This window comes from Physeter macrocephalus, chromosome 8 (assembly GCF_002837175.3).
Source record: "Physeter macrocephalus isolate SW-GA chromosome 8, ASM283717v5, whole genome shotgun sequence".
Taxonomy (NCBI): Eukaryota; Metazoa; Chordata; class Mammalia; order Artiodactyla; family Physeteridae; genus Physeter; species Physeter macrocephalus.
In genome coordinates, this window is record NC_041221.1 from 81,004,996 (window position 1) to 81,029,552 (window position 24,557).

At 43.0% G+C, this 24,557-nt stretch overlaps 1 protein-coding gene across 3 annotated transcripts in view; it reads right to left on the reverse strand.

Moving 5' to 3' along the window:
* Nucleotides 1–1,526: 1,526 nt before the first annotated feature.
* SERINC5 (serine incorporator 5) overlaps nt 1,527–24,557 on the reverse strand; it is an 86,699-nt gene continuing 63,668 nt past the window's right edge. For all 3 annotated transcript variants that reach the window (XM_007111451.4, XM_055086639.1, XM_055086640.1), the window contains 7 exons: nt 23,399–23,610; nt 21,738–21,833; nt 19,040–19,166; nt 12,724–12,790; nt 9,769–9,808; nt 8,959–9,103; nt 1,527–6,567 (listed from right to left, as the gene is read on the reverse strand). In XM_007111451.4, coding sequence (XP_007111513.1) covers nt 6,420–6,567; nt 8,959–9,103; nt 9,769–9,808; nt 12,724–12,790; nt 19,040–19,166; nt 21,738–21,833; nt 23,399–23,610 — 835 coding nt within the window. In that variant the 3' untranslated portion in view covers nt 1,527–6,419. The remainder of the gene's footprint in view (nt 6,568–8,958; nt 9,104–9,768; nt 9,809–12,723; nt 12,791–19,039; nt 19,167–21,737; nt 21,834–23,398; nt 23,611–24,557) is intronic.

Below are 24,557 nucleotides of genomic sequence, written 5' to 3' on the forward strand. Positions count from 1 at the left end.
CTTTGGGTCTTCGTTGCTGCGCGTGGGCTTTCTCTAGTTGAGGCGAGCGGGGGCTGCTCTTTGTTGCAGTGCGTGGGCTTCTCATTGCAGTGGCTTCTCTTGTTACGGAGCACAGGCTCTAGGTGCTCAGGCTTCAGTAGTTGTGGCACATGGGCTCAGCAGTTGTGGCTCATGGGCTCTAGAGCACAAGCTCAGTAGTTATGGCGCACGGGCTTAGTTGCTCCATAGCATGTGGGATCTTCCCGGGCCAGGGATCGAACCTATGTCCCCTGCATTGGCAGGCAGATTCTTAAACACTGAGCCACCAGGGAAGTCCCAAAAGACAAGTTATTTGCCTCCCATGATCTTAAGGGCAATGTGAACAGGGACAGGGTAACTACAATAGACAATCCCTTTCAAAAGGTGGGGATGAGTGTATGTAAAAACCAGTAAAATCTGAACAAGGTTTGTAATTTAGTTGACAGTTAATACTACCAAGTGCTGGTAGGTCAAGTAAGATGAGGACAATGGATTCAGCAACATGAAGGTTACCAATGACTTTGAAAAGCACTTTCTGAAAAAGGTGTGTGTGAAAGCTTTACTGCAGCAGGTTAAATTCAAGAGTGAATAGAAGAAATGATAGAAGCATAGTTTTTGGATCTTCCTGAGTTCCTACACAAAAACAGTGCGAGAGGGTAACACAACCAAAAACCCCATGGACAACATTTACAACAAAAAGTGGTGAACCTCAAAGCACAAACGCCACAAGACCTGAGCAATGTCAGCATTTATGTGGGAAGAAGTGGTGGAGGGTGGGGATTGGCAAATTCAGAGGTAGAAAGTAGGATGGTGGGTGGTGGCTGCCAGGGGCTGGCGGGAGGGGAACGGAGAGTTGCTGTTCAATGGGTAGAGAGTTAGACCTTTGCCAGAGGAAAAGAATCCTGGAGATTGGCCGCACAACAATGTAGATGTATGCCAACTCAAGGTTGGCACCTGCCACCTGCCTCTACAAGGATTAAATCACAAGCTGCTGGGACCGTTGACCTTCAACACTCCCTGAAAGGAGTTCAGGGTGGAGATCAGGAATGAGGCACTCTGTGCTCTGGGAAAAACTGGCAGAACAGGCCTTCAGATAGATATTTGCAGGAGAAGATTTTATGAGCCCAAATTCTTGCACCTCCTCGTATCTAAAAAGCACTAAAATCTTTCATGGTGATGTCTGCTCCTAATATACTGACCTTCCCCGCTACCTCTTCGGAACAGTTCCTCAGAGCTATCTGAAATGCTGTCTGTTGGGCTATCGTCCCCATTTTGCTCCAAATAAAATATAACTCACAACTCTCAGGTTGTTTTTTTTTTTTCCAGTCGACATGTATTTAACACTGACTGCACACTAAAAAACAGTTAAGATGGTAAATTTTATATTATGTGACACATACTATTAAAAAAATCAGGATACAAACCTCACATACAAATGAGGTTTAGAAGTATGAAGATTAAATCCCATACAAAGATATTTTAATAAAAACAAAAGTATCATACAATACTGCTAAAGAAATTTTAAAAGGCCTATGTAAATGAAAGATACAATCATACATCAGAAGACTTAATGTTGTTATCATGTCAATTCTTCCTAAATTGATCTGATGACTCAATGCCATCCCAATCGAGGGAACTGGCAAGTTAATTCTAAACTTCAGGGAAACGCAAAAGACCTAGAATAGCCAGATCTTGAAAAAGAAGAACCATGTTGGAGAACTCACACTACCTTGTTTAAAGACTTACTCTAATTCTCATATTTAAGACAGAGTGTCGTTATCATAAAAATAAGAAAAAGGAAGCAGGCTGTGGCGGCTTTCAGAGAGAAAGAGGGCAAAAAGCTTGGGTTTTCCTGTTTGTATTTTCATTCTCTAGAACCAGAACAGACTCTGAAACTTAAGAGAGAGCGAATTAACACCTGAAGACATCTTTGGAAAACAGTACCTGGAAGACTTTAATTACAAATGCATTCAACAGAAGGGAGAAAAAACAACATAGTTTTCAATTTTATTAAAGTTAACAATATTTAAGTTTTCTACCTAGGAAAAGACTGGTCAACTTCGGCTGCTTAATAGAAAAATTAGCATCCAAAAAAACAAACATAAATCCATAGTTGCCTTTGTGACTTAAAGGAAAAAAAATAACTATTTTAAAAGTTACCAAAACTCCAACCATATCTGAGAGCATTATAAATTTCAAACAGTAGATTTACCACACATATTACATTTTCAAATTCTAACATAGCAAAACCATAACCACATAATTTGGCTACATCTAATTATTTCAGAAAAGTTAAAAAAAAAAAAGTAACAAAGTTATGACTATAAAACTTGTGTAGTTTTTTTTTTTGCAAAGTAAAAAATCCTTAAATCTTTAATAAAGGAAAACAAAACAATCCTTAAATTTCTTATAAATAGCTCTCAAGACATATATTACCCATCTGCTACAAGCTTTCTTTACCTGAGAGAATTTCCCAGGATCCTTCACCACAAAGGATTACCTTAAAGAATTCTTCTAAAAAAAAAAAAAAAAAAAAAAAGAATTCTTCCAACATTTTACTCACATAAATATGATTAAACACCTACAGAAGTGGATGTGGACAAATGCATTCTTAATCCATCCTTCCCCAAGTAAGTTTTTGCTGAAAGGATTTTGCTTTTAAAAAAAGAACACCTCTTTGGTAAAAGCCAAATATTTCCTCCTTTCAAAATGAATGCCTCTGCAAATGATTTACTGAGGAAGGGGGAAAAAAAAAAAGAGCGAGAGGTCTTTAGAATGGCTAGCATCAATTCAAAAGATCTGTGTCCTGCGAAGAAGGTCCAACATTAGAGAATGCATTTCTGCCTAAAATGCAAAACTGGATTAAAATGTCTCAGGCTTTACAAATATATTAAAGATGGCAGGAAACAGTTAAGAACAAGGCCAGAGGGATTTAGTAAATTAAGGAGAATACCCTATAGAGAATGCCATGAATCCAGGGGCATTGGCACTGTACCTGATTAAGGAGGGCTCAGCGTGCTCTCTGGACACGTGGGGTCTTGGCCCAAGGTCACAACCTTCTTAGTTATAACTAAAACTGCCTTTCACTTCCAAGAGGGGTAGGACATGAATACAAACCAAGATGAGATGCTCTTTAGAAAGGCAGTCAAAGGAGAAAAAGGCCTAGGCAGCTTAAATGCACACAGGCTCTGGAATTCCCTTTGCAGGGTAACAGGAAGCACCAATGGTAGTAAACTTTTGGCCAAAATTTAATAAGCACATAATATTAAAAAGGCAGAAGGTGACAATTTGGGGGGAATCAGCACTGCACAGAGGTCATCCATAATGAAGGCACCGCTGAGCAACTGGAAATAAACAATGGGGTGTGGGAGCCCCTCTGTTGGCCATTCTGATGGGCACCAGAACCCCAAATCCCCAATAACCCCACCCTCCATCAGTCCACACACACATGGACCATCTACTCTACAAAGGTGCTCCAAAGACCTCTGGAACAATTCTTTCAAGCCATTTCCCAAGAAACTGTGAGAACAAAAACAAAACCAGCTAACCAGTATTAAAAAATTCAACCCAGTAAGGACAAAGTAGGGTTTCCAAAAGCCTTTGACAAAAAAGTCTCCGGTCTTCAGTCAGGTGACACATCTAGACATACACTGCAACACTCCCAGAAGAATCCCTTCCCTTACTTAAGTGTCTGTACTTGTGAAAATGAGAGGGGAAAAAATTTCCACGTCGGATGAACGGCACAGAGGAAGCATACACAGTTTTAAAATATCTTCGGCTTTCATCACTAAAGGAGTCTGACCAGCAGCTTCTGGGAATGCACTTTTAAAATCATGTATAAAAAGTTGTAGGAAGCAGAAGTCTATTATTTTAAAGATTATCAGTGAATTTATCAAATAAACATCATCCTTAAGAGCAACTCAGAGCAATTGGCACAATGTTTCCAGTTTCTTAAAACACAATAGCACAAAAATGTAGGTTTTTTAAACCCATGAATGTTGACTTATCACCTGAGTATTGTTTATTACAATTAATAATCATTAAAGTCAACTTCTTATTTATATGCCTGCCCTCTGTCCTCAGAGAACACCTACATCTCTTGATCATTCAGATAAACTTGCTTAAATTTTCAGTTGAGAATAAAAATCAGAGTGACTGTAACTCTCCTTCTTGTGTCAGACCAACCTTCAGAAAGGAACATTATTAGGCACCAACCAAGTCTTAAGCAGCTGGAAAATGGGGGTTGGCTGTAGAAGAATTTGGGCGACTAAGGAAGGAAGCTCCGAGGGCCTGGCCACTGGCAATGTCCTTTCCTCTGTGTCTCCCTGAGCTTCCTCCTGCACAGGAAGGGCTCAACGAAGGCCCGCTAAGGAACACAGGGCCTGGTCAGCTTGACCCTGACCTGCCAGAAGGGCCAGTCCTAAAGTCACACGGCTGGATGCCAGACCCCACTAGAGCCCAGCAGGGAGAAGACACAACGAAACCAGTCACTGACGGCACCCCGGCTCTTGAGCTGCCTCTCCTTTTGGCTTACCCAGAGCCCGTGTCACTGCACCAGCCGCTGAGGTGGCCTCTGCCAGGATGCTGCGACACACACAACCCCACTCCCTCCACCTGTCCGACCCACAGAGCTCATACTCCCACTGGCTTAACCTCGGGCTACACATGGCGGCCATTCATTTTGTGCCTACAGAAGATCTCTGGACCACCGAGCTCAAAGAGCTCCTGGTCTGAAAAAAACTTGATAAAGTTTACAAAACAAGGCTCTCACACACACAATGAGCGAACCTCCAACACTGTAAATAAGTTCCTGGAGGAATTCATCCATTGTTTGACCCCCGCCCCCCAATTTTCTTGAAAGGAGGGCAAAGTAGTGAGTGGAAATGAAGAACTGGACTAATTTCGCAGGCCAGCATTTGGCACACTGGAGGCCAGCTTAGGTGGGACCCAATGCATACAGCAGGGCACAAAAAGTACAGGCCAAATCTTTTCATTCTCAGACCCTCTCTGCCTGGGTGCTGAGAGGATTCTTTCCATCCTGCATGAAATACTAAGAGGAGGGTGCCCACCGTCCTCCATCAGGGTCTCTGATGCACTTTCCACGGCGTAAACTCTTCCCTGGCTGAGAACATCAGCACTGAAAATGGACGTCTTCTTGGGCAGCTGCCTAGAGTCAAATCTTTCTTCAGTATCACCTTAAAAGTATGTATTTTGGAAATTTCTGCGGCTTTTGCTTATGGCTTAGTTAAACATCTCCCCACCCACCTTTTCTTCTAAGTATATTTGGTCACTTCTATGACTTGTATAACTGGAGGCCTTACCTGGTCAGCCCTGTTTGAGGTGTTGCCTGTGATCCTCACCTCAGCAAATCCAGCCCCAAAATAATGGACATTAACGGTGTGGGCACATTACAGATCTGGAAAACAAAAGCCCTTTTGCTTTTACAATTTCAAAGGCCTCAAGTGGAAGAGAAACTGGCTGACTTTAGTAATGGAAAGAGGGGTGCAGCAGGCTTCAGTCAAGAAGCAACCTCCCAGGTAAGGTCCTATCAATCCACAAACAAGAAAGAACTATAGCAAAGAAAACAACACGAATATTGTTCTCTAATCATGTGAATAACACCACGAGTAAGAGTCATATTATTGCAGTAACTCAGATCAGGTAGTAATAATCTGGTGGGGGATCACATGGGTGGTGATGGCAAATTGTGCTTTTTCACATTATAACAAAGATGTTGAACCCAGAAAGGATGAGGGGAGCTCTGGGAAGGGCAAGGACAGAGTGAAGTCTGTGATTCCCAGCATCACAACTTCAAAGGGAAACGTTTGGGGGCTGGGAGGAAACAGCACAAGGGTGGAGTTAAAAGCAGATGCTTCCTCTTGTAGCCAATAAATACCAGGGAACCACGAGCAGGGGTCCTGCAGGCCGAGGTGTGGGAGGGGGTCTGCATTCTGTCAGGAGCTTAGGGCTCCAGATTCTGTCATGTCTTTCTATTTCAAGGATAGGAATAATAGGCCACACAAGGTAAGCTTTTCTCCCTGTGATAAAATGTCATGCCCCAAACTCTGTTTTGTTAAAAACATGCAGAAGGAGAATACTAGCCTAACTACTATCCCAGTTTTTAGGGGTAAGACACATACAAAATATATCACTCAGGATCAACTCGGGTGAAACTTTCAATTTTGGGGGGACAAACTGGTAGCTTCTTTTCAAATTTCAGAATTAAAAAAGCTAAGCAGGTGATTTTTTTTTTTTCCCCCTGTAAGTTTTTTTAGACCCACTCAAGCCAGCCAGGGGAATGCCAGCTTGTCACAAAGTACCAGTCACTGCTCAGACTCCTGGTACATTTGTTCAAAGGACGACACTTCCAGACTGCAGAACCAAGGAGATTGCTCAGATCCTCACACGGAGAAGTGCGGAGAGGGTCGACAGAGGGGAGCGACCAGCGTTCCCAGGTATAACAACACACATATCCAGCAGGAAGCCATCTTGACCCAGAAGATGGACCAGCTCCCGCTGAAGAAGGTTTCAATGTTGGCACTTTCATAGCTGCGGAAACAAGAGACCCAGTTGTGATCGGTGCAGGAAGAGAACAGGTGGTGAGAAGGTCTCTTCCACCAAGTCTGTCTCCCCCTGCTTCCACCACCTCCAGCCTTTCTTTTTTCCCTAGCAACTCAATTCAGATGTAATTCACATCCACTTAAAGTACACGATTTTTATTATATTCATAGACTTGTGTAACCATCACCACAATCAATCTTAGAACATTCTCATCCCCCCAGAAAGAAACCCTGCACCCTTCAGCTGCCCTCTCACTTCCCTCCTCCTCCCAGCCCCTGCCATGCATTTATCTACTTTCTGTCTGTATGGCTTTGCCTATTCTGGACATGTCACCATGCATGGAATCATGTGGCCTCTTGTGACTGGCTTTTTTCACTCAGCATACTGTTTTCAGGGTGTATCCATGTTGTAGTATGTAACAGTACTTTATTCCTTTCTGTTGCTGAGGAATATTCCATTGCGTGGACATAGCACCTTTTGTTTATCCATTTGTCAGCTAATGGACATTTGGTTGTTTCCACTTTTCAGCTATTATGAATGACGCTATTATGAACATTTGTGTACAAGTTTTGACGTGGACATATTTTTTTTTCTTGGTTATATAATTAGGAGTGGAATTGCTGCATCATATAATAACTCTGTGTTCAACATTTTTGAGGAACTATTTTCCAAAGTGGCTGTACCATTTTACCTACCAGGAGTGAGGGGGGTTCCAGTTTCTCTACATCCTTGACATCTGTTATTTTCTGCCTCCATCCTTTCTTAAACTTCCGAAGCCAAAATTTTCCAGGAATTCTCCAGGTATCACTGGGAAGCATTAGAGGCTCTAACACCCTCTTCTCCCTCAGGATGTTGGGGAAGAATCTCCTCAGGGAAGCCTTCCCCATCACTCTATTTGAAACCGCTGCCCCCAGCATCCCCGACCCCACTGGGTACTCCTCAATTCCTCTTCTTCATTTTTCTCCCCAGTAGTCATCACTGTTTGACATGCTGTATTTGATGTGGATCACCGTCCATCTCCCCTATTAGAATATAGTCCCTACCACCCACAGCAGTGTGGCATGAAGGAGCCACTCACATGTTTGTTGTACAATGAATCTTAATGTCTATCCTAAGTTATTCTAACGTCTATCTTAGGTATATCCTCAGGCACAACAAATTATGATGCAACAGAAACTTTGGATCGGTCAAAGAAATCTCCAAAAGGAATCAAAAATAATCTCCAGGGCTTCCCTGGTGGCGCAGTGGTTGAGAGTCCGCCTGCCAATGCAGGGGACGCGGGTTCGTGCCCCAGTCCGGGAGGATCCCACATGCCGCGGAGCGGCTGGGCCCGTGAGCCATGGCCACTGAGCCTGTGCGTCCGGAGCCTGTGCTCCACAACGGGAGAGGCCACAACAGTGAGGCCCGTGTACCACAAAAAATAAAAATAAAAAATAATAATAATAATAATAAAAAAAAAATAATAATAATAATCTCCATGTAGTGACAGGGAAAGTCAGGCCCATCATGTATTGTCCATCACGTAAGTTAAAAAACAACCCTTAAGGGGGAAAATATGTGTAATCACATTTATGTTTTAAAAATTATATAGGCTTATAAATGCACAGAAAAGGAATGAAAGGATACATACCATATAGTTAGCAGTGGTTATGGGGTGGGGGTGTCCATTGTTACTTTTCACACTTCCACCTTAATTTTTTTCTTTTTTTCTTTTTTTTTTTTGGCTATGCCACGCTGGCAAACCCACGCCCCCTGCTGTGGAAGCAGGGAGTCTTAACTACTGGACCACCAGAGTAGTCCATATGTTAGTTTTTTTTAAGAAGATGTTTCAAACTTTTGTAATGAAAGTGTAAAAAAAAAAGACAAAGTACAAAGTAGAAAATAAGAGTATCTTCTCTTTCTTAAAGGCAGAATTCCATGTTCTTCCTCCTCACTGTTACTATGCTCTCAAGACTGCCCACGTGCCATTAACCTCCCATTTCTTAAAGCTGCAGTAAGTATCACCAATTGCCGGGCTTAAAAGCATGCCATCAGAGGGACTTCCCTGGTGGTCCAGTGGTTAAGACTCCACGCTCCCAATGCAGGGGGCCCGGGTTTGATCCCTGGTCAGGGAACAAGATCCCACGTGCTGCAACTGAAAGATCCTGCAACTAAGACCTGGTGCAGCCAAATAAATAAATAAATATTTTTTTTATAAAGCATGCTGACGGACTGTCAGGGAACGCAGACTGTTTCTGTGAAGATGAGTACAGCAGCACTTGGAGAAGAAGCTAGTTGACTCCAAGAGATCTGATCTTCCGGCCGTAAAGAATAGGATGTTTTTCAAAGACTTTTTTTTTTAACAACTTCTAAAACATCTAAGACAATGGGGCCACTCACTTGAACCAGTTGGTGACGGTCATCATCACATAGAGGGAAGCCAAGAAGAATACGAAGTGGAAATAGGCATAACTGTAGACAGTGCTTCTCTTCTCATCATAAATGACCCTCGGGCCCTCTTTCACATTCTGCGGCTCTTCTGTGTCTGTGAACCACAAAGCGAGCACAAGCCCAATGAGTGAACACACGCATGTTTACCAATTTCGCAAAGCCACACTCGCTAATTTCGTCCCAGGGGCTGTTGAGTAGAAAAGCTGTCAAAAATCATTTGTACCCTCAGGCAATTTCATCTATGCCATAAGCCCCAAACGCCCACCTCACCCCAGAACCTTCTATAACAGGATGAGTTACCTAATGTCGGTCACATTTATTTTAACAGAAGAGAGCCCTTAAACACACAAAATGTATTATAAGCTCAGAAGAAAAGGAGAGGGCAGAGCAGGAGTTCTCAAGCCCCTGGGATGCTCTAACTCAAGAAGAAAAGTAAGCTGAACGAAAGAAATTTTCCAAATTATCTTTCCTTTAAAAAATGCACCTCCTGCTCCTTGAAATCTCACTGGGTAATGTAACTTACATAAATATGACCCCAAATATAGACTGTTCTTCGCCTGCCAGAATATCAACACAAACAAATCCCAGCAACCCTTTGGGAAGAATGTGTAAAGTGTAACACATAACAATAAACCAGCTCTGGAATAAAAATTTCCTCTTACCACTCAAGTTATTTGTGCCTGAATCCCAAATGCCTACAGACTAGAGCTACAGGTCTGCAGGGCCACACGGAGCACAGAAGGAAAGCTGTCTACTTACCCTCTCCACCAGAGGCGAAGCAAAAACAACACCGGGCTACCTGCGAGGGCAAAACCAACAAAGTCAGGCAGCTTGCTTTCTGCTTTTCTATCTCCACGTTGGTTAAGAACTAAAGGCCACCTATGTGCCAAACCTTCTCCATCTGAACTATATCCCAAGCCCTGAACTGCACGCTTCACTCCTTCGAAAGGTTCTGACTACTTGTCTGTTCTTCCAAAACGCTCTGGGGGCTAGTGACAGGAGATAAGGACATGGAGGTGAGCCATCCAGATCCCGTTCCAAGGTGCTCCCTTAGTGTTTGCTCAGCTACTGCGAGGCTCTAGAAGGCAGCTCCAGGCTTTGCCCCAGCTGTGGGTTGCCCCACCCTCGAGGGAGCCTATCCTGGGCAACCCACACAGAATGACCGCTCACGGCAGGGCTGTAAAGGCGCAGCTACTGACCCCTGGGGGACAGCTCTGATGGGTCGTGTATCTGCTCCGAGTGCCCGGGGGGTGAGCAGTGGCTCTGTCCAGCCTGCAGTGCCCTTCGACTTCACCCTCTGCCCCAGGCTGCCCCCTTCCCTCCTTCCACATGTGTTGGTCCCTAATAAACATCCTGCACATCAGGCTCTGCCTCGGTGGCTGCTTCTGGAAAACTCAACCTGGAACACAAAGTGAATGAGACAAGGTCGCCACACTCAGGGAGCTCACTCCTGGTGCTTTGCTCTACTTGCTACTTGATGAAATCCTCTTCAGCGCCTGGAGCTGGGATCATTATCCTGTTTACACGTGAGGAAACTGGGGTCACACAGGCTGAATAACTGGCCTGAAGTCACAAAATTAGGTTAGTGACAGACCTGGGAGAGGAACACAGTGAACCCCAATAGGCAGCATGTGGTATCTAGGAGATGGTGGGGCTGACAGACTCAGAAAGGGTAAAACTAAGGGATCTGGGGCCAGGAGGCCTACCCACATTTCCTATTAAAATCGGGCTCTGAGCTGGCTGCCTCATGGGGGCAGGGGTGCTGGGGACAGTGATGGATGGAATGCTTTCCTTTAACAGTCCTTGGTTCCTTCTAAATGTCACGCCATGTTTCTGACCTACTCAAAACAATAAACAATTTTTTAAAAAATCTGGTTACGAAAAATTACTACATGATTCCAGAAGTACTCTGGAAAGAATAAGAAATGCTACACATGCCAAGACAGTCTGGGAAGGCTGGGTCCTCAGCACCTTCTGGCTAACAACAGTTTCACGACAAAGAACAGAGAGCCAGGGTCAAGGACGTGGGAGCTTGAGCCTTCGACCCATTTATACATCTCAAAGCCAAGCCCTTTTTCCTTCGTGCATCAAGGAAACTTGTCATAGAGGGATTGGCCTTGACAGAATCTTGGATCAAGTGATACAGTCTAAGATTCACTAATTCATTCAATGGGGCCAAGACATGGTATGCTGGGGTCCCAGTTCTTTTGAAGCTTAAGTTACAACAAGAAATGACTAACTCTCTCTTTCAAAGGTATATCCTGCGAAATGTGAGGCAAGGAGTTAGCAAACCAACTTCCATCCTGTGTGCTCTCCAGTTCAGAGGGAAACGCTGGGGCTCTTTCCTTGGAATGAGAAGAAAAACATCCTCTCTTAAATCTAACTCGGAGACTTGCTGTTCTTTGCACTTTAACTGTGTACACAACGGGGATATTGAAGCCAGAGTGGTCCAACCTCAGCAGGGGTGACCCAGTCAGCGGTCTGAACGACCACTTGCCTTCTAGAGGCCATTCTCTTCTGAAGAATAGGCAGTAACCCATTCAAACTCAGCACAGTTTTCTCCTTCTTCAAGTGACAGAAAGAGCTGGTGAATGATACTGGCAGACTGACAAGCCCTCATAATGGTCCACTATCTCCAGGTCAGGTGCGGGGAGGACCATCCCCAGAGACCCACTGCAGAACAAAGTGCCCATATCTGGACAGAGACCAGGGCTCTTCCTCCATGCAGCCAGGGGTCGGACGCCAGGCAGGATCAGCGGCAGTGGCCCGCAGAGGGCAGCTGAATCTCGGGCAGTGTTGGTTAGGAACACAGCACAGACTCTGGAACCAGAGGGCATGGTTTACACGCTGGCAAATCAAAAGTTTCAAGGACTTAACTTTTCTGGTTTTCCCCTTCTCTGAATTGGAGATAAAACCGTCCTTGGGTTTCTTTGAAGATTAAATGAAGTCACAGATGTAGCACTTAGAACACAGCTAGTCTTAGCCATCATCGGAACCTCCTGTTCCTTCCATTCTCGGGGTCAGGGCTGAGTCTCTTCCTGGCTGCCTCCATCTGATTAGACCTTTTGTGACCTTGGTGGATGTTCCACTGAGGGCCCCAGAAAAAAGACGTTGGCACAAGAAAGAAAATGACATTCTGCTGACCGGCAGGCACCTGCTGACCAGCCTCGTTCTTCGGACGCCGACTGCTCACCATTCTTCGCCCCATGAGACGCCCACCTGCTGGAGCTGCTGCAGTTAACAAGCTCACATACAAACAGTGCCCAGCAGGACGGCACAGAGTGCAGGCGCGTTCCTCCCCTTCTCCTTCCCACAGCTACCATATGACCTCATGGCCGTGCCGTGTATGGAGAGCGCAGACAGGTAAAGACGAGGGGAATGGGCTAGAAGTTAAGACAACCTGCACACATTCTGTTACAACAGAGGAGACGAGCAAAGAGCAGCCCAACGAGCTACCCAGGCCTCTGGTGGGAGTGGGGCGGCCGAGTGCCACACCAGAGGCCAAATTTGTTGGAGGAAAATCAAGGATTTATTTTAATCCTGTAGTATATTCAGGACATTTCTTTTCCTGTACGAAAACTGTATTCCTTCCTGAGGAGAAAAATGGGATCATGGAATATGCAGACCACTAAAGATGCAAATAAACACATAAAAAGCCTTCTGAAAAATGGGTCTTCTGAGATGAAGCAGGGCAAGAAAAGGAAATGAACTTACTTCCAGTTCAGGAGCTGCGTACCGCCCCTGCAGAGCATCGGAACTTGATCTGGTCGTCGATGTCAAACTAAGAGATAAACAAAAAGGTCAGCAAAGCCTATTAACGTGTTATATCGCGTTAAGGAGGGCAGAGCCTCCTGGCTGAGGCTCTAGTGAGAGGCTCACTCTAACCTACGGTTCTGCTTAAATAAAAGTTGTCTATTTTAACATCCCACTTTATTCCAAAATTGCCTGACCTGTTTGATGGCTGAGGTTTTTTTCCCATGTTGCATGAGATCATTTTATGCAAAAAGAAGTTTATAGGTTAAAAAAAAAAATAAAAGTCGTTTTTTGATCCTATTATCTTGGTTTTCACTATTGGTTTCTGCTTCTCCTCCCTCAAATGCCAAAATAATTTTCAGATTTCACTTTTATCTTTCCCCTCCCTTTGACTAGTCTCACTTAGAAGGGATCAAAAGCAATGAAAGAAGCCAGAAATGGCAACAAAAAGCAAAGGCATGAAAAGCAAAGGTCATCACTATTTTCTGTGATAATCAGCCTTTGGCAGAACAAGGTTTTCTGTTGGGAAATTCAGCACAGAGTAGTTTTCAGTGTGATTAAAAAAAATTCTTCCTGCCACCCTCCCCATGCCTAGAGAGGTAAAATGTTATAAAATCTGGCTTACAGGTGTAAAAAAAAAAAAAAAAAAAAAAAAAAAAGGTACTTATTTTTCCTGGGGGGGGAAAAGGACCATTTTAAGCAAATAGAAAAATATTCAATATATATAAATAATCTTTACAGATTGATTTAGCAAATATTTACCAAAGGTGTGCCATGTGCCAGGCCCTGTTCTAAGCACTGGGGACTCAGTGAAACACACAACAATCCCTGCCCTCCTGCAGCAAATGCACTAGCCTGGGGGTGGGGGGCTAGTGGAGAGGCAGGAATTAGCAGACTCATTTCAACCAAATAAACTGCACGACGCAGCACTGCCTTCTCTGCTCATTCTCATCCTCTTTCCCAAGGAGAGAAGAGATCAATGAGATGCAAATAAACAATAAAAAGTTGTCCTCATAAAAAAGTCCTCTGGGACCCAAGAGCATTGCTTCTTTTGTGGTCCACTCAAGTCCAATAGCATCACTTTCACGTCTGCTTTGAACAGATGGATGTTAATGGAGGCCCACTCCACTCCCACTTCCTGACTTTGAGCCTGGTCTGAGGAATGATAGAAACAATTCCCAATGGCTGTGCACCCAAGAAACACATACACCTTGCTCCTGCACTCAAGGGCGTGCTACATTTTGTGCATATGAATTATGATTTAATACAGTATATCGTTTCCATGGAGGAAAATGTAACTTAACTTTAGGAAGAGATCAATATCTGGAATTTTCATCTGAAAGATGATATTTATTCTTTTAAAAAGTTCAAATAAATATTCCATTTCATAAATTCTTGGGAATAAAATGGTTTCAGAAAAGCAAAGCTTTTGATCCTGGCACCTCTGCCACTTTGCTTCCATCATCAGAGAGCACTTTAAAAGGGGAAGCTTTTGCTCTTCTAAAAATACCTGTAATCAGTTCATCATTAGTGACATGTGACTTCTATAAGTAGATGTTACCGTAAAATAAGGTCTTTATTCAGTCATGGCCTTTACCCACAAAACCCTCTTCTTAAAATTACTGAGAAAATATTGTTTTTACAAACTCTTTAAAAGCCTAGGAAATTCTTATTGTCTGCACTCTGGCTATTACTAAGACCCATCTGGTCGGCACAAGACAACAATTCCCGGATTATCCATAACCTCTTCCCTTCCAGGGCTAAGGCCTGAGTGACTTTAACCCAGTACTTCCTGTGGGGTGGGAGGAGCCTGACAGCATTTGGTTGGGACAATGCTTCAGTGGACAGAGAAGGTCTAATCACCTTATTTGTTTACTATCTCGAGCCCTCACTCACCAAAGCCAGTGGCATCTTGCAGTTGTTGTGACAACTGCAAGAAAAAAGAAAAACACCTCCTTGCTACCCCCAACCGCTCCCAACCTCTGTCATGCCCAGAATCTCTTCCATATTGGAAGAATGATTTGCAATGCAGGTGCCCCTCCACATCTGCTTCAGCGGTTCTGGAACTGGCCAAACTCCACTAGGTCACAGAAAATCTCTAGACAACACGTCCAGACTTTCTTATCGGAGACCACAGATTCTGCCCCCGACAAACTTACAGGGCCCTTGAGAGATCCCGTGACTGTTCTCAGACTTGGTATAATCAAGTTCAATTATATTCCCAGTGGAAACCAGAGTGGGTGGAAAGGGGTCCTCAACGTGTTCCTGATGCAGAGACATGAAGACTTCTAGCTGTCAGGTTAGGGAGTAACAGGATTGCCAAAAGGTACTCCCCGCCTTCTTAAATAAAAGCAGTAGGTCCAGAACACACCAAAAGAATAGATAACCCTCCTTGATTTGCCAGCTTTTCTCCATTTAAACCGATCTCTCCAGTGCCATCTTACCAATCTTGCACCTATTTCCATATGGTCTGCTATAGTGCTGTGAAATGTCCCATTTGGAACTAGCAAGTTGTTTGACCTTTATTAAAGATTCTTAGTTTTTCCAATTTTGTACTCAAATTCCTAAGACAGCTGAAAAAATAGTTATTTTTTTCTCTTAAGCATAGCTAAAGCTGAAATAACTGGGGAACATTTTACAGCACAAATGCCTCCTAATAATGCAATTATGCAAGACATCCAGCTGATTGTTCCACCTAAGTGAAGGATCTTACTCCAAGTCTTCCCGGGGTTGGGGGGGGGGGGGGAATGACTATGAACCTGTCTCTCCCAATACATCAGCAAAGGAGATGTAAGGAAAGGTTTCCTGAACTGGGGGAGAAATATAGGAGCAGCCTCCACATCTCAATTTTCCTTATGTGTACAACGAAGGAATTGAACTTTTCTGTTTTTTTTCGGGGTGGGGCGCACAGCTTGTGGGATCTTAGTTTCCCAACCAGGGATGAAACCTGGGCCCTCAGCAATGAAAGGACAGAGTCCTAACCACTGGACCACCAGAGAATTCCCAAGAGGGAATTGAACTTGATCGACTCCATGATCCTGTCTCATCTGACAGTTTGTGAACTTGAAGCCAACAGAATAACAATGTCAATCAAAATCTAGAGACCAAGGAGGGACTTAAGGAATAGCTGGGGGAGGCCAGGGCCTATGACAGCAAGGATCCAGGCCTAAGGGGGTACAAGGGCATCCGCTTATAGAAAGAGCCATCGGGGGACTCCTGACAGGGTCCGGGCTGGGACATTTCTTTACAGCATAATGCCTGGGTACAGTAGAAGAGGCTTTGGGAGAAAGGGCAGCCTCAGTTGGAAAGCTGGGGAGTGGGTTTTGGCTGAGCCCTTCTTCCAAGCTAAGACAGCCAAGAGAAAAACATCCTCATAGTGAGTGCCCAGAAGCAGGACTTGGGACAGACAGCCAGAAACTGAGACTGGAGGTCATCATGAGAGCCTCCTAAAGAAGTGTTTGAGAGAGAGAGAGAGTGTGTCGGGGTTAAGAACATAGCACAGTTAGCCTCTAAGATCTTACCAAAAAAAGTTAACCCCAATCCCAAGCAATCCTGGACTTCCATTGAAAACCGGTGATTTCTTCTCCCTTCAACGCACACACCACCCAATCTTCTGGCTTCCTACAGATTCTATGGAGAATTCTAGATATTCCTGCAATCATCTTCAAATGACAGTTTTCGCCCAGGCAGTGCAGCCTCCTTCTGCAGTATCTTCCAATCTCTCAATCCTCTGAGTCTAGGAAAGTCAAGATTTGAAACACTCCTAATTGGGCCGCCTCTCACACCTCCCTGTTCAAGGCCCTCCTAGGCTGAACTCAGTACCCCTTGAGCTCCAAGATGCTTGGTATAAAGTTCTCAAAGCCCATTCCTCCTGGAGCTGTGGTGGGTAATCAGAGCAAACATCAGTCACTCAGACACCCTCACCCCACTGTGTGCAGCACTTCACTGACTCCTGAGGAATCACCTGCCATCACCAGGCAATGTGTTCATGCCGTGTGTTACACCAGTACCCTGGAGCTGCCTGGCTACTTCTCATCTCCACCCGGTGTGGCTGCTGTTTTCTGTCTCCTCGTTCCTTTGCGCGCTATGGTTTTGCAGTTTGATTACCAGCATTCAAAAACGTTTGTTACTGGCATTTAGACAGATGTTAAGTAGCAGCTGTCAGCTTTGAAAGTTATCTTTGGGGAATATCAGATTAGACTTTACCAACCTCCACTAAAGGGCCTCTAAATTCCAAAAGGAGCAATGTTTTATTCATCATTTCTCACTCAAGGGTGGCAGTGAAAATCTAACAGGGTGGAAATTCCACACCACAAACCAACACCACTGGTGGCAGTTCTATCAGCACATCAAATAGCATTTTTGCCATCTTTTCCATTGATGGGCTTATAGCAAATCTATGCCCTATTTTTATCTAAGGGCACAAACATTTTTTATCATGCAGGATTAGGCATTCAGCAACTCAAAAAACATATGATTTTATTCTATCCAATATCTTTACAGCTTTTTTTTTCTGATAGCACAAAAGAAACACTAGCTCATTGTTAAAAAAAAAAAAAAATTTTTTTTTTTTTGGAAAAAAACGTTATCACTAATACCACCACTCTTACAAGCTTGGTTTATCTCCTTCCAGGAGTTTTTCTACATGTGTAAATACAACTATATTTTATTTTAAAACTGGAATATTCTACACTTACAGTTTAGTAACCTGCTTTCTCCTCACTGGATTTACCAATATTTTTTTACATACCAATACAGAAAAAAATGTGAGTGACAAATCGTAAAATTAGCCATGTTGCTGATACTTCTCCCCAAAGCCCAACAATAACAGACTCAGGAAGGAAAAACTTAAGAAAGGAAGGGCTGAGAATCAGCATTAAAATGTGGGTGGCCTTTATGGGTTTCCTGAAAACATTCATTGATGAGGGCCTGAATCAGTGAACAAGCATGGAATTAATAACGGTGCAAGGCCAGAAACCGGTCACCACAGTCCCTTCTGCTGCAGCATGGGAGGCTGTCACCACATCACAGACAGGCTGAGAGCTTGCACGCGTTTGAAAGCTCGATGCATGACTGTGAACACGTGCTTTATAAAACTCAGTTCTCTTGTCTACATCTATCGTCTATGTCTATTGGTCCCTCTCTATGGCATTAGGGGGTGTTAGAAGCTCTAAGAGAAAAAGCCAACATGCTCAGAGAGACATTCTATTTATACAAGCTACCACCACCAGGATGGTACAGTTTTGGCCTGAGGAAGATTACCATGTGCCTGTGACTAGCTGAAATTTTTAGACACTGAAATATAACAAATGAGGGACTTCCCTGGTGGTCCGGTGGGTAAGACTCCATGCTCTCAATGCAGGGGACCCAGGTTCGATCCCTGGTGGGGGAACTAGATCCCGCATGCATGCCACAACTAAGAGCCCACATGCCGCAACGAAGATCCCGTGTGCCGCAACTAAGACCCGGCACAACCAAAATAAATAAATAAATAAATAAATAAACAAACAAACAAACAAACAAACAAATATATGTATTTTTAAATAAAAATAAAGAAGAAATATAACAAACGAAATGTAAAACACAGGAGTAAAACCTAAACGTGAAAGGGTTACTGTCAAAGGGAAGCTTGATCATCAGTGAAATATGTACCTGAAGTAAGAAACTTATCATTCCTACCCTTTACTTTTCTCCTTCTCGTATCTTCTACAGATTTTGAAGGTGGAATAAACCTCACCCCAAGCATCTGCAACACAGTCTGTTTATGTATCACACCTACTTTTGGAGGAATGACTTCTTCTCCTTAATAGCAATGTGGGTTTTAGCATAAAAGAAAAGGGATGTTTCCTGTCTTTCCTGGACCAAGCACAAAATGACTGTGTATGGAGTACTTTGTACTCTTTCCATCAACAAGAGAACAAACGGTATTTCCGCTGGAGTAGAAAGTTGCCAAAACATTCTGGCACTTACCACCTCTTCCTCACTTTGTGCTCCCTTACCCTCCAAAAAAGCTTTAGCAAGTAGTACTCAACCCTCTGTTAAAGGATTGCAACGTACCATATATATTTTATTTACCGCATAGAAATACAAGTTAGGCAAATGAAGTCCAAACACCTAGATTTCATGCTGTAATACCACCTTTCTACTTCGGGCTACATTTTCCCTCTTCCTCAGATGGTATTTGTTTGGCTGCCTCACACTGCTAAAATGTATTGAAATTCTCCTCTTATACTTTTAAAGTCTGCAAAGATGGCCTCAGGTAACTCCTGAAACTTACCAGGAATACAAGATGCACGCACACAAGAGAGTGGTACCCAGTCCAGCAACCAAGTTTTTGTCTCTGTACAGGTCCTGACCAAAGTCAGGCACACAGATGGTGACATTCTTCCCATGTTGATCTAGAACTTGTGAAGAAAGGGAAAGGAATCAGAGCCAAATTAGAAAAGCCCACTGTAACTCAGGGACGCATTCACTTTGGGAAAATTCATGCAGCGCAGAACAGTGAAGACTCAGCACTGGAAGCTTCTCCTCTACCATCCCACTCGACTCAGACTAGATTGTTACTACTGTGAAGCACCCTCTGCCACCTAGGAAGCCTCTCGGAGCAAGACCCTGGGGTTCCAGCTTAGCGCTGAAGGGATCTTCAGTCCCAGGACTTTCTAAGAGTCGTGCTATTTTTCAGTACTATTGAAACAATAGTAAAGAGTAAACTTAGGTCATTTTTCAGTTGACTGGGCAGCAGGTAGCATGCAGCTAACTGAGAGCATCCTCCATGTCTATCCTCCCTGGAGGAGTGTTGAGACTATTACATCCAACAGGAACCTGCAGGAACTGCTATCTGGCCGACAGCCTCCACCCAGGTGAGAAGTCATTTTACTGTCGGTAACAGGACAGTCATGACATTTTACGGCTCTAACCTGGGAACCTCCTCAAGTGGTCTAGAGCTTTAAAAAATTGTGAGAGGCTACATAACAAAGATTTGTATCATATTACCATCACTAGTCATTTACTTTTTATCTATCACAGAGTCTTCAATTTTGAACACCCAAGCTGGGTCTGTTTGCCAACTCTGCCCAAAAATAAGGAACATAAACATAAAATAACAGGCTAGAAACCATTTTACAAACATGCACATTCTCAGAGTTTAAAGTTGGACTAAAATTATTACTGGTGCTCCCACTTGAAACTATAAACTTAACTGTGTGTGCTGTGGTTTAAGGAATCTTTATTCTTAGGCCAATGAAAATTTTCTTTACAAAACTGACCAAAATATGAACTTTGCTATTTAAGTAGTACCACCCAAAATTAAAATAAAAGTTTTTTTCTGTATTTAAGTGATACCTGCCATTAAAAAGAAAAATGTTGTAACCAAAAACCCTGTTAAAAACAGAGATTAATACATAAATAGTCAAAACGCTCATAAAAGTCTTAAATAGACTAGACTTAAATAAACTTAAGAGTCAAGACAGAGATTAAAAAAAAATTATATCCAGGATAGACTATACTTAATATAAGACATACAATTATATTTGCATTGTACTATAAATAGCTATAAAGGCAAGACCCATATGTAGTACACATATATGCTAAGTTTCAAATTATCTTTGCATTTGCTTTCTAAATTTAAAAAAGGAAAACAACTTCAATTTTCTATTCTAGAGGAAAAAGAGTACATGTATTTCACCTAATGTATATAAGATAAAATGTACCCAAACATACTCACATGTATATGAGTATACATTTATATACACATTTATATATCACAAAAGTGATAAAGATGATGAAATATAGTGAGTTTGGAAATCAACACAAGAAAATTTGGTCCTTTACTGGGAAAGCTTATAATAGTGCTTTTATAGTTCTCAAATATTCATTGCAACTACTCTACAAGAATACTAGGTACCCTTTATATAGCACCTACTACATGCCAGGAACTGTACTTATACTTACATACACACATATACTCATTGAATTCTTAAAAACCACCCTATAAAAGAAGAATTTTGTTTAATTATCTTCTTAAGATAATAATTAAAATTCTTATTTTAGGGGTTTCCCTGGTGGCACAGTGGTTAAGAATCCACCTGCTAATTCAGGGAACACAGGATCAAGCCCTGGTCCGGGAAGATCTTTAATTATCTTCTTAAGATAATAATTAAAATTCTTATTTTAGGGGTTTCCCTGGTGGCACAGTGGTTAAGAATCCACCTGCTAATTCAGGGAACACAGGATCAAGCCCTGGCCCGGGAAGATCCCACATGCCACGGAGCAACTAAGCCCGTGCACCGCAACTACTGAGCCTGTGCTCTACAGACCGCGAGCCAGAACTACTGAAGCCCGTGCACCTAGAGCCCGTGCTCCGCAACAAGAGAAGCCACCACAATGAGAAGCCCGCGCACCACAACAAAGAGTAGTCCCCGCTCCCGCAACCAGAGAAAGCCTGTGCGCAGCAACAAAGACCAGATGCAACCAAAAAAAAAAAAAAATCTTATTTTAAAGGCAAGCTATCTAGGGAGAGAAAAGTGACTTTATACAAGTTACTTAAGTGGCAGAACCACTTCCATGCTCTTTCTACTCTCTGTTACAGTCAGAGAAATGATCACCTAAAGAAAATTAATAACCATCTAAAAATAATAAAAAAAAATAGAGCAAAAAATTTTTTCTTGAATATTTTTGATTATTTCTTGAACATTTGAGTATTTCTGAGCAGGAAAATGCAGATTAGGCCTCAAAGCAAACTCAAGAGCCCTGTTTAGTTCATGTCCTTCCTGAACAGCAGGAAGACTCAGGAGAAGGAAGTTTCACGTTCATATCCCATGTTGAGGACCTCATTTAATGAAGAAGTCTAGATCATCTCTCTATTTTGATGTGTCGTATCCCCGATACTTAAACGATAGCTCACAGAGACATAGAGCTCACTCCACAAACGACAATATTCATCCTGCAAGCACAGGCTCCCTAACAAGCCGGCTTACCTACTTCTACAGGTTTGCTGGACAGAGCTGAGAACGTGAGATACGTGACGTAGCAGCTGATGAGACCCGACTGCAGTAACCCAGAGTGCGGCTGTCCTGGAGAATGAGAAGAGACAGTGTTTTAAATCAATGATGAGAAAGCATATGTGCGTTAAAAAAAACAGGTCTCCCCCGAATGATATCCCTCCAGCTTGGAGCCCCACCCTTCAAGGTAAGAAGAGGTACATAATGTGTTTCTCAGATGACACCAAAACATTTGGGGAGGGGGCAGGGCAGGGAGTGATACACTGAACCTAACTGTTGTTTTAGAGACAACAAGTTCTGCCGAGTTCTCTCCCAACACCCTATTTTGATAATAACTACAGCTGTACTGAAACATATTGCCTGGTCTCCCTGAGGTTCATAACATTAGGTCTTAAATCACAAAACCTCCAAAGAAAATTTACCGCCGTTATTTGCGAGATCACAGAGCTCAGTGGGGTAAATGATGGATTTTATAGGGAGGGCCTGGATTCCAGATTCGACAAGGCCATCAGACACTCACAGTCCATGACAGTGGGAGAAAGCTCTTATCTGTCAATGGACAAAAAAACCTTTGGGAATACCAGAGCTGGTCCAAACCAAAGAAGAAGGCTATGGGACTGAGCATTCACTGGGAAAAGGGCTTCAATGCTACAATATTTAAATTAAACTGTTGGGATGGCTGAGAGTAACCAAGATGTGATAAAAGGGATTTATCCTTTTTTTGGTGAAATTTTCAACCACCTGCAGACATAAAAGGATTTAGTTTTACCCAGTCTTCCCTCTGATTAAATTTATTCCCAGAGTTATAATTATTAAATTATAATGACCAATAAAGGTAAAAAATAGGCCCTTTTATAATGTGCTCTTTGGCATGGGAATAAGACTCACCTTAACAATTAAGGGCATTAAACCAAATATTTCAAAATATTATAACTATTTCAAAAAGTAGCATTTAACCCAAAGAATATTTTAATCTGAATACAAATGCTTTAGGAAATTCTTAATTGATCAATTAAAGGAACTGGAGGAGTAATAACCATCTCAATCTCAATAATGAACTTCCATCATCTCTTCCTTTTGGCTTTGAAACAAACACGAGCAAGGTCAGGCTCACAGGTTTCTGTTGGCTTTGCAGAGGAAGGATTGGGATACGAGAAAGGTTAGCTCCCGGAGCTAGCTGCTGGCAGAGCCAGGATCGGATTTCCTGCTTCCTGACTCTGGGACCACGCTGTCCTCAATCCGTGGTCCACAGGGGTCTTAAGTGAAAGATGAGCCCCAGAACAGCTCCTTCCGTAGCTTTCTCACTCATTCTAGTTTTACACAGAGATCACAGGGAAGAGCTAAATATCCACCAAAGGTGTTTTCCATTGAAAGGTTCCTTGTAGTACATTATGTAATGGCAACATCTATCTCCTTATTTATTGGCTTCATTACACTCAAATCTTGGACACAAGGCATGCGTGACTATCACATTCGCCCCAGTGTGGGGCACGAAGGGGACGCTGGGGTCCCACCTTTCCTATTGCTGACCCACCCATGGTAAATTAAGGAATGACCATAATTTCCAAAAAGGGAGGGGTGTGGCTCAAAGACATTTATAATATGAATAAGGAAGAATGGAAAAAAACTGTGCTTACGATTTTGGACACAGGGTGAGATGGCTACCACTGAAATAAGCAGACACAGGCCTCCGTTTACCCCCAGAAGAATTTTATTTTCCACGCAACCATCTTTCTGTGTATAAAACACTGCCATCAAAATCAAGCCTCCCGTGGCGATGGAGTACATGATGAGAGTCACCAGGGACAGAGAGGCGTACCACAGCTTGTTGCTAGCTGTGCCTGCGGTCCTGTTTCTCCAGGAAGTGGAGAAGAGGAAGGGGAGAGAAGACAGGTCAATTGATTCTCCGACAGCATCTACCATCCCTCAGGCATTATTCACTAATGCTATCAGTCCCCAGCCCATAGTAATGAGTTATCCAGAAGGCCTATCATTTTACCGACTAGAAGCTAGAAGGTACAGGTAAATATGCAAAAACTTCTTGGCTCAAGCATAGAATTTTTTTCTAAACACTGAAAAAATTCCATCTTTGACTCAAGTGTATTCATCAACTAAAATGAATATACCACAGACTTTATTCTAGCTTCCCCATTCTGGATGTCAGTTACCCTGGGACAGGTTTTGGCGGTATTAAAAAGTGGCTCTCTGCTGGAGTTTGAGTTTCCCCCATAAACACAGAGCCTGGAGGTGCCGGCCTCCTACGCCAAGTGCTGCCAGCACCTCCTGCTGGCGCTCGTCTTCTCTGGAGGGAGAGAGAAGCAAATGAACTTCACCCGGGGAAAGACTGGCTGACCTCAGCTCTTCTGTCCCTGCACTGAAAAGGAGAATCTGTACTAGTACTGCTTCTCCCAAACAATGCCAGGTATGATTAAGGAGAAGTCTGACATTAGAAAAAGTGAAGACAGGAATTCCCTGGGGGTCCAGTGGTTAGGACTCAGTGCTCTCACTGCCAGGGGCCCAGGTTCAATTCCTGGTTGGGGAACTGAGATCCCGCAAGCCACGTAGCATGGCCAAAAAAAAAAAAAAAACGGAGGGGGGAGAATAAAATCAGGCGGGAAAAGAGTAAAAATTTTAATGGGATTTACAATAAAGAATCTAAAAGAGGAGGTTAATGTGCTCTCTGGTTTATATAAACATTAATAAAGGGATGGGAGAAATAAGTAGTGATTTAACAGTCTACAGAAACTGTTGAAAACAAAGAAAAGAGTGTTTTTTTTTTTTTTTTTTTTTTTTTTT